At 40.8% G+C, this 10,360-nt stretch overlaps 2 protein-coding genes across 2 annotated transcripts in view; both read right to left on the bottom strand.

The window, feature by feature from the left end:
- Positions 1–405: 405 nt before the first annotated feature.
- Positions 406–4,884, bottom strand: mvb12ba (multivesicular body subunit 12Ba). Its single transcript, XM_010771908.1, has 4 exons — positions 4,640–4,884; positions 1,734–1,856; positions 625–732; positions 406–534 (listed from the first exon to the last, which is right to left on the bottom strand). The coding sequence occupies exons 2-4, from the start codon at positions 1,842–1,844 to the stop codon at positions 406–408; spliced, it is 348 nt and encodes a 115-aa protein (XP_010770210.1). The 5' UTR covers positions 1,845–1,856; positions 4,640–4,884.
- Positions 4,885–6,019: 1,135 nt separating this feature from the next.
- The window catches only part of mapkap1 (MAPK associated protein 1), a 10,961-nt gene continuing 6,620 nt past the window's right edge, over positions 6,020–10,360 (bottom strand). The window contains exons 7-10 of the mRNA XM_010771907.1: positions 9,995–10,133; positions 9,252–9,389; positions 8,831–8,928; positions 6,020–6,648 (exon numbers count right to left, since the gene is read on the bottom strand). Of these exons, the coding sequence (XP_010770209.1) occupies positions 6,526–6,648; positions 8,831–8,928; positions 9,252–9,389; positions 9,995–10,133 (498 nt within the window). The 3' untranslated portion in view covers positions 6,020–6,525. The remainder of the gene's footprint in view (positions 6,649–8,830; positions 8,929–9,251; positions 9,390–9,994; positions 10,134–10,360) is intronic.

Here is a 10,360-nt window from a genome sequence, read left to right as displayed (position 1 = left end):
TACAAAAACACTGGTTGTTCTTGTTCCAGTCTGCTACTCTCACTTTGTTTTTGACACTTTAAAATACTACTATCCTACTAAAATGCTGTACAAATCAGATTTATTATTTAATAAAGAAAAAAATTTCAAGTACATTTTTTTAAAATGTCCAAATAGATTTTTCCCAAAAAATAAAAATAAAATAAAAAAATTCAATATCGCGATAAATACCGTACCGTGAGTTTTTGGTATCGTTACATCCCTAGTATTTCGACATGTTTTGTATATATATCTGAGACTTGTAATATATTGATGAAAAACAGTATAATAGGGGACCTTTAACACAGCAGCTCTTCCATCTTTGGGGATTTAATGACTTCATTTGGATTATTTTCAGGCAAATGGTTTTTGCACACAGCGATGCTATCAGTGTATTTCTACTGGACTTGAGAACTTACGAGTGTCAACAGTCTCCTGGATGGGGATGAATCCAACAGGCAGAGTGTCCTTTATATCAATCAGCTTCATGTCCACCAGAACATTGCCTAAATGGCTCTGAAGAAGAAGATCAAATCATTCAAATGCTACATGTATGACGTAAGATTGTAACATGCAACGGCAGGTCGGTGAGAGGAGAGGACTTACATTTTCTTTCGAGAAGACCCTGGTGAAGCACAGGTAGCGCGTCACCTTGGATTTGAAGAGGCCGTCTTTCCACAGGTCAGCGTCCAGGCCGTCTGTGGTGGTGGACACCTGGAGGCAGAGAGGTCAAACTGAAGCTGAAGCAACGGTAACCATATCTGGAGCTCAGAGCCTTCTTTAAACACGACGTCCACCTTTCCCTCCACCTGGAATAATCACATCTTATTTCTTTGAATGGCTTTTTTTTAAGCTTTTATGCTTATATTTTTTAGCTTTAAGGTTATTTGTATAGTTACATTAACATTTGGTGAAAATACTTGTCTGGAGCATCCTTTTTCACGCTAAACTGTGTCTTAAAAATACTTAATTTGTATTATCCTTATATATTTATTTATTTTTTACCTACTTTGCAACTTATTTTATTAGTTTGTTTATGTTCACACCACCAGATCCCAAAGCAAATTCCTTGTATGTGTAAACGTACCTGGCAATAAACTTGATTCTGATTCTGATATATAAGCTAATATGTTTTAACTGCTGAATTGAACGCCTTATCTTTGTAGCACTTTTGCTCATCTCAGCTCTGTCTCACCAACAGCTGTTTCCTGTTGGAGCGTCCACCTTTCCTCCCTGTCCCCTTAACAATCGCATGCTCTATTCAGTTAAACATTTGAATTGGGCAGAGCTAAATTACAACGTTATGATGATGTGTTCAAATGGAATCACATGTAAAAACAGTAGGGGTGCACGATTCAGGAAATCTCATGATTCGATTCGATTTCTTGGGGTCACGATTCGGTTCACAATTGATTCGCGATTCAAAATAGCTCAGGAGTCCGCCCTGTGAGGCAGGACGAGCGGACGGAGCGAGGAGGATTTCCAAGTTTGTTTCCCCGGATGCTGCATAAAGTCTAAGTGCCATGTGAGCGGGACATTACGGAGCTCACGCCGTAGAAAAAAACGAAAACAGCGTTTTGGCAAGACTGAAAAATGTGAACCGATTCTTGGAATAAAACTGAATCCATTATGGCTAGAAGCGGTATTAACTAGCAGATTCAGAATTGTTAAACACTAATTGATACCCAGCCCTTGGTGTGAGTTCAGTAACTCACCACATCATATCCGCTGGGGGCCCGGTTCCTGGAGGCCACTACTCCAACTCCAGTGATTGGGTCCATTGGCATCTCTGGCAAAGCCTCAGAAAGTTCCCGAACTTCAGGCATCTTCGTAGCGTTCTGCAACAAAAGCACCATGACAGGTTAAACATTTTAACGAGAGATTCTTGGATGGGTGATTTGACCTGGAATGAAGGTGAGCTAAATGTGCTCTTCCATTTCCTTTAACGGCTGGACTTTTTAATCTACACGTACAGATATTGAGCTGTCAGGTCTGATGTTATGATCTAAGCTTAGTCAGTTCTCTTAAATGTGTTTATATCAAAACCGTGACCTAGGGAATTGGCACTGATGCGGAATTTTTAAAGTACTTGTCTTCCTGCTTTCTTATCTGCTCTTTAATCTGTCTGACAGAAAACAGCTGAGGATACATGCACACAAAGCAGACAGAAGTGTAGGGTAGGCTATCATTTACAAATAGGCTTAATAGTGAATATGATTCTATTTTTAGAATTAGATTCTAGCTTATGACTGTTTTTCGACACATGTGATCCAAACCTTTCCAAAAGCCCAAGAGCTATGAAATAATTTACAAATTCACAAAAAAATTGTATGATGTTCAATCCATATTTGTTGGCATTACCTTTCAAAAACAACATCTTCACTGCTCTCAAAAAAACGGTTTGCTCTCCTGCTTGCTGCACACAAAGGGAGGCATGCACTGAAGAGTTAGATTAGAACATCAAAACAAAGAATTGAATATACCACAACACGGGGATGCACAATAAACACAATTGTAATGACTCCATACCTGACCTGCTCTGCTCTGCTCAGGCTGTGTGTCAAATGAAGCCCTTCCTAAAGAGCCAGACACCAGCCAGTGATCCAGATGTCATGCCCTAACTTTTGGAGGGCTATCATCCCACTGCAGACACACCCAGCAGCTGCATCCTGTGAATGTCTTCCTTTAATGTTGCAACTACAGTCCAGAGGGGAAAGGTGATATCTGTTTATCTGTTGGATCATAGCCTAAAACAGCAGGTCCATCTGCTTTTTGCTGTGGTATCTCCATTCACAATGTATTTACAAATGTGATGAGCTTAACATGTTCTATCCTGGTAATATAACATTATAATTGTGCTGTCAAGTGCATGAGAGTGGTTCATTCTACACATATTCGTGTATTTTATTTAAATCTCAATACATATTGTAATACATTCCTGATCTGGTAGGTAGGGTGTGACCCGCATTTTGTACAATTGCAGGTATGTAGAGGCGAAAGTATATATTTATTTAAGTGCAATAAAAATACGCTGCACAATAATTCTGATATCAAATGGATATCCTGGTTATAATTTTGAACCTAATTGTGCAGGCCTTACAGCAATTTAGCAGCATGATAATAAACATTCAGGGCAGGATTTAGACAGAGAAAGGAACCTTATTTAAGCTGCCTGGATACCAGAAGCCTCCTGCATAGCATGGCCTTAACTACCACAGTCATCTGTTCTGAGCTGTGACTCAGAGAGAGTCAACAAAAGGCTGGCTGACTCAATATTAGTGTATCTCAGGTTGAAGAACAAACATCTTCAAATGACTGTTTAGTTAGCCAACCCAACAGTCTAAAAACCCAGATGTTTTCCTATCTAGTCAGAGTTGAGCCTCTCACATAGCTCTATGTTAAGATTAGTATCACAGATGGGGAAAATACACTGCATTTTTCAAGGCTGAGCAATAAGGTCTGACAATCCAATGAAAGGACATGGATGCATACACACAGTCTGAGAGGAAGTGCTGCATGACTTAGCCAGGGAAGAATGGTATTGTGGGATTACAGATAACTTAGTGATTCTTTTTAAGTGAATCAATCAGTCTTAAAAAAGTAAAAATGACAAATTAACATTAAACATATAAGTGGCAGCTAGGTATTTAATGTCTGTTTGGTGTGTCAGTGCATTAAGATACAGTCATGCATTGCAGAGCTCACAAAACTCCATTTAAAAATCACATTGTTTACTCAAAACAAACACTTTTATATATACAGTGTTATGACAACCACAAGTGACATATTAATGTGTTTATTTCGAAACGTCTGTGTTTATAACCGGTTTAACCTACTAGTACACTGCGTAAAAAATGAGTTATGAGTACAAACCGGCGAAACCAATTTACAAAATGTATTGAAAAGTATAGTAACCAACGTAAGCTAATAGCTGTATACACACATTAGCATCAATTGCCATTATAGCCTATAGAGACAATAGTTAAAACATTTATTGTGCAATTTGGAGTGGTTATGGGGGTTAATGAGGATGCCGAGTCAATTTCTGGCATATACAGCATTACAAATGGCAGTTTAAAACAGAAAATGTCCATATGTGTACTCTCTTTGAACTGATTTTGATACATTTTGGGTCGATTTGGAAGATGTAGGAGACCTGGGAACGAACAGAACAGCTTATTTATTTGGAAAACAAAAAGGTCCACAATAGAGGCAATCCCTTTACTTTCGTGCTCTCTATATCCAATGGTCGCAACACTACTCATATAAGTCAACATTAGCCTACAGAGAGTACAAATATGGCCAACTTTCAGGTTAAACCTGACATTTTTGTTTACACGGACCGTTGATTGAAGATAGGTTAGCTATACGACACAGCTAACAAGCTAGCAAGCTAACGTTCGCCTGTAACCAAACACCAACTGACACCAACGGGCAAAGCTGTGAGCGTTAGCTTTTTTATTTTCAACACTTTTATTTTACAATGCTCAGTTTATATCTGAATGTATATTTAAGTCACTGTAACAACGTTATCCCACCGTTTGTGATAAGAAAGGTCTATAAAGTGTCGCCTAAACACACACTGCTAATGCTAAGCTAACTAGCCGAGTAATCAACTTACCAGGCGAGGTTAGCAGTTGGATTCCACCGAGCTGTATTTTCTTCTGTGTCCGTTCTTTCACAGCTTTAGGGAGACTTGCATGTTTACGAAATTGCTCAAATCAACGAAACAATGCAACACATGAGCTGCTGCTGCTGCTATGTTTATGTTTGCATTGTGGTTCTCCAGCTAGTGTGCCATCATGGGTGGAGCTGTCGGAGGTGATTGTGATCCGGGGAGCGATCAGTGGAGAAGGGGGCCCCCCCCCCGCCTGGAGCCTCCGCATTGAACCTCCATGTAAACACCTATGGTAAACACTCACACTTGCAAATGATGGGCAGAGGTGGAAGTACTCAGATTGGGTACTTAATAAAAGTAGATCTACAAGAGAGCAGGTTTTAAAAAAGGACAAAAGTGTTGGTAAAAAAGTAATTCCAGTATGGCCCATATCAGTTTTAAAAATACAACATGTTCGTATTATTATTATGAATGCATTCATGTCAATGTTGCACTTGGTAAATGATGGGATTATTTACATTACTTATTACTGCTGGGTAGCCTGACATATACTAGCTATCACATACTGATTTTTTTTGTTGATTTATATTCTGTATTATAAATCCGTACCTGCAAAGTAGTTAGTGAACAGAATTGTAAAATAAATGTAGTGGAATAAAACGTTTTTAAAAATGCCTTGAAAATGTAGTAAAGTAACATCATGGGAAAAATACTCAGGTGAAGTAAAAGTACCTCAGTATTGTGCTTAATTACAGTAGAGTAAATGTACTAAGTTACCTTGAATCACTGGTCTTGGGGGTTTCTTAATAAAACTGTTGGTGTAGAGGACTCCCTTTCTCTCTTCAAAATCCTCGTAAAAATACATGAATGTAGTGCTATTCTTTTTATGAACAATCAGGAAAAGATGTCCCCCTCGCCAGGAGCCCAAAGACTGCAGTCACTGTACAGCAATACGTTAGTGGTAATTAAATGATTTGCAAACTTAACAAGAGCACCCCTTAATCACATTAGGCTATAACATGAGACGAGTGGTTTGCATCTTTATGTGAGCTCGAGGGCAAATCTTCTGTAGAGGCTCAGAGTCAAAAATCTGGTTTTAAGGTCTTCAGTGTCTCAGTATTGACCTTACATGTTGGATTATATTAAATACAAGTGTGCTCTTTATTCATGTAAGCTATGAACCTGTATGTTGTCCTTAATATAACCCATTATAGGACTATAACTGTAAACAAACACAGCGCCCCCCGAAAAAAACCGTGATACCATTCTAATGAAACACACAAAGTGCTGAGTCCGACCTTAGCCTTTAGCTGGGGGAACTGTGGACATATTGTTAAGGATTCAAGGAAGAAGGGATTGACCTTATTTAAAAAATAAACAAACAAGACGTCTTCATTTTAATTTCAATTTTTTTTTCATTTGTTGCATGTAAAATGTCTATGTACAGTACATAACACATGTGAAGGTTTCCTTTCACGTTGTCATGTAAAATGGTCTGTTACAGATGCAGGAGAGACTCAAAGGTTTAGCATGTAGCTTGGTTTTGTTTGTTGGGTGTACAAATCCATCCCTGGGGAGGCAGCCTATGTTCAAAAGGCAGTTAAAGAACAAGAGCTGACGGCGACATGGCAGCCAAAACTCTGTCCAACAATTCTCTGGTTCTTTCCATCATTTATTTTTGCTCGTTGACCGTCTTCACCCATGGAGTTTCAGAGACCTCCAACCAGTTCATCTGAAGCAGAGACACGTACTCTGACTCCACTTATCAGTCATCACTTTGCTGCGTGTAGCCTAATGCTGTCTGTGTAGAGACAGGCCTCATTTTTGCATTTACTATTTCATTTTATTTTTATAGCATCAGTCTATGTTGCTAAGCATTTCTCGTCTTTCTACTGGCCGGACTTCTTCTCCTTCTGGAAGCTGAAGCTGGTCCGGCGGCTGAGTTTCCTTTGTTTCTGGGCGAAGTAATCAGCCCGAGATGTGCTGGCCCGGGACTCCAGGATATAGTTCACCTAAAAAGAAACAGTTGGTAAAAAAAAAGACAACAAATTCAATGAAACAACAGAGACATTACATCATCAAAATGACCTCAATCAGCCACACACACACGACCCTGTGATCGGACTGGCCCACACTGATTACAGCTTCTGATGAACGGCCCCAATTCAAACACCATTACTAAGCAGGTGGTGAGTTAAAGAAATACTGTCAAGTTCTGATTTTAGAATAGAATTAAATTGGGAGGGATGAAACCCTGTTTAATGGTCACAACACAGCACACACAGTGACATGTGTTCTCTGCTTTTAACCCATCCTAGTACCAGGAGTCTAGTACTAGCAGCAGTGGGCAGCTATTGTACAGCGCCCGGGGAGCAATGGGAGTGAGGGGGGAAGGGGGGTGTCCGGTGCCTTGCTCAAGGGCACCACGGCAGGGCAGGAGGTGGACTGGGACCTCTCCAAGTAGCAGTCCACACTCCATATTTAGGTCTGGTCCGGGACTTGAACCGGCGACCCTACAGCTACCCAGTCCAAGCCCCGACTGACTGAGCCACTGCCGCTATGCAGCTTCTCTGCTAACCTCTTTATGAGTTGCCATTATTGTTTATAACGAACATTTACCTGTGCATGTCAGCGCATATCTAGATATATTTTAACAATTTAGTTTTTTGGAGTAATGACTGAAAACAAAACGAAGATTCTGGAACTTTGGATCTGATGTCTTACAAAAAGGTATAGATTGAACGGATTGGCCAAAGAGTAACAGACGATGAACAATTCAATTAGAGTGTGCGGTCACATTGTAAGTCCATCTCTTCTCATCACAGCCACTCTAAATCGGGTAAAAAGTTAGCTTGAGTCATTTCAGTCATAGTCAAAACAAACTTAGCAAGACTCTGTAACATCAATGTCTTCGACTTCCTATCTACTTGACATCACATACCTGAGAGCGGTGTACCAGCCTTCACTCTTATCAGTGCTGGGCTCACAGCTCTGCATGTCTATGTTATGAGACTAGAGAGAATGACCTTACCCAATGAGATATGTGACCTAAGAACAACTCAAATTATACCTGTCAAAAATATGTATAATGTCTACAGTTTAAACATATATTAAGGTATGCAAATACAAATAAATAGGATTTAACTCTATAATGACTTATGGGTGATTTGTGATATCTCAAGAATACAGTTGCCAAGCAAGGCAAAGTGGGTTAATCTGAGGTTTTTTACTGAAAACAGCTGTCTGCTATTTGAAATGTCACTGCTGAGTAAGTTAGACTGAACCAAAACACAAATGTGAAATCAAAACAAGAAGCTGATGCCCTAGCCACACGGAGACGATACGGGTCGTATCCGCTACAGTTCTCTATCACGTCCACAGGAGGCCGACAGGGAAACGCAGATGACGATAACGGGTCCCAAGGTGGTTAGATCTGCGGATGCAACGCTCTGGGGGGCCAAATGGCTCCGTGTTTACGCCCTATACGATCATTTCCTGATAACGAAAATACTGACGGGCTGTCAGGAGAGGGGGAGGAAAAGAGGGACTCTGTGTTTTATTCTTATATTATTATATAGAGTCATTATTCATTTGTTTTAAAGCTCAATAAATAACAAAGAAGACCTTTGACCGGCACTTTTTATAATTTTTTCCGGAAGATTGAAACTTTAAGGGACATGTTGTCGACCTGCGAAAACTCTGCTGCACGGTCCCCTCGTCCCTTGGAAGAGGCGGAGAGGTAGGTGTTTGTCATCTGCTGGTGGACTAACCGGAGAGAATTACACCAGGAGCAAACGCTTGCCTCGGGGAGGGAGAAAAAGAGCCAGAGCGTCCACAGCGGAGAATAAACAGAAGGGCAACCATGCATGCTCGGGAAGTCTTTTTCGCTGCTTTTGGTGTATTTTGTGGCAGGGGTACAGCGCCACTTACAGGCCCGGCATATGTACTACAGCGTCTCCAGCGGGTCGAGCGGTCTCGTGTGGAAAGACACGTTTCTGGTGCCTATTGCGTTTGGACGGAAGAATTTTTTGATATCGAATTCGGTTCGTTTTCGTTCTCGTGTGGCTCCAGACTGAGACTTGCTCTAAAGCTCTGTAGAGTAGGTGATAATTGTTTAATTGATAGTTGTGCTTTTCAAAGGTAATCTGGAACAGCTCATTAGACACAGAAATAAGAGTTATCTTGAGAACTCACCCGTAGAACTATTTCATTGACAGTAGCAGCATCAGACTCGAAGTAGAGCGGCTTGTAGTCGTGGTTGCTCAGATAAGTGAACTTAAATATTGCATGACCTGTAAGACAGAGAAGAAACGTTGACTTTGAGACAAAAGAACAAGAAGTGGTGAAATGCTAACTCATTTCATGGTTTTGGGACTCATTCCTGTACCACGTTCTTAGAAAATAATGGAAATGGAAAGCAGGGGATCAGAATGCCAATTACTGGTTAAACTCTTGTTGATTATAGTTTGTAGAATGTGTCCTCACAACCTGTGAGAGTAAAACCAGTCCCTGCTGGATGTGATGAGAACATGTGTGGAGAAGTAAAAGGGACGGTGGGATTATTTCTGCAGTGATCAATAACGATATCATATACAGCTCTTTCAGCTGCACTCACTGGGGCTTCTCTCCTCCACGAGGTCACAGGCACAGAGGTGGTCCGAGTCGATAGAGATGGGTTTCTGACGGATCCAGAACTTAGTGCTGGCCTTCTGATTGGTGACAGGATCGATCTCCACTTTCTCTCCTGAAATGCCTGAAGAAACACAGAATATATCAAACACATGATAACAACAGTGCCTCAAAATCCTAACCTCGTCACATTACGTCTATTTTCTACCATTTAACAAAAATAAAATGTATTTCCTGTAAAAGTCCCGCATTCATGGGCGGCGCCAGCAGTAGCTTAGAAGTTGCTATATGACAGCACGGCCTTGCTAGTTCATTTTCTAATTAAACAAACAATACCAGTGGGCCAAGCACAAGCCTGTTCATATTGTAGCGTTCACCGCTATTCAAGATCACGAGCCTTCAATGTCGAAAACATTCTCTTTATTTTCTGGTATTGACGGCCACAGCCACGCCTTACAGAACCAATCAATAGTATAACACTCATTATGACTTTCCCCCACACTCGAACACAACTCCTACCGTCTCGTACTCCCTCCACACACACACCTGGAAGGGGCGGTCTCTCCCTAACTCAAATAAAAATGTAAGCAAAATACTGTGGCTGCTCAGCCCCTTAGATTTATCATTTTAAACAGAGAGAGAGAGAGAGAGAGTCTTTAACTTTCATGCCAATAAAGCCCCTTTGAATTTGAGAGAGAGAGAGAGAGAGAGAGAGAGAGAAGTACGCACCTAGCTGGACATCCGTGGTGAAGCGCAGCTTGTGGATCATGCTGATCTTGAAGGACATAGTGTAGTGTGACTGCTCAGCATGTCCTGCACATTGGAGTTTCGTTAGGAGGTCTTCCTCTGAGCTCTCCTCCCCTCGGAGCTGGGACAGAAAGGGAAATCATCCAAAACCACATTTATTTTATAACCATGTGGAGAAGTAACAGGCTGCACAATGAATAGCCAAGATTCTTCTGTGTTGTCCATGGAGAATTCGAGGATAGTGATAAATACATGTATGCTGTTATGTTACGGCATCAAATAACTTAAGTGAGATGACTACAATAACAACAAACACGGCAGGTTTTTTATCGTTACAATAAATCCATT

The sequence above is a fragment of the Notothenia coriiceps genome, unplaced genomic scaffold (genome assembly GCF_000735185.1).
Source record: "Notothenia coriiceps isolate Sejong01 unplaced genomic scaffold, NC01 NC01_scaffold00010707, whole genome shotgun sequence".
NCBI lineage: Eukaryota > Metazoa > Chordata > Actinopteri > Perciformes > Nototheniidae > Notothenia > Notothenia coriiceps.
Note: the sequence above shows the minus strand (reverse complement) of the source record. Positions and strands in the feature narration are given on the sequence as shown.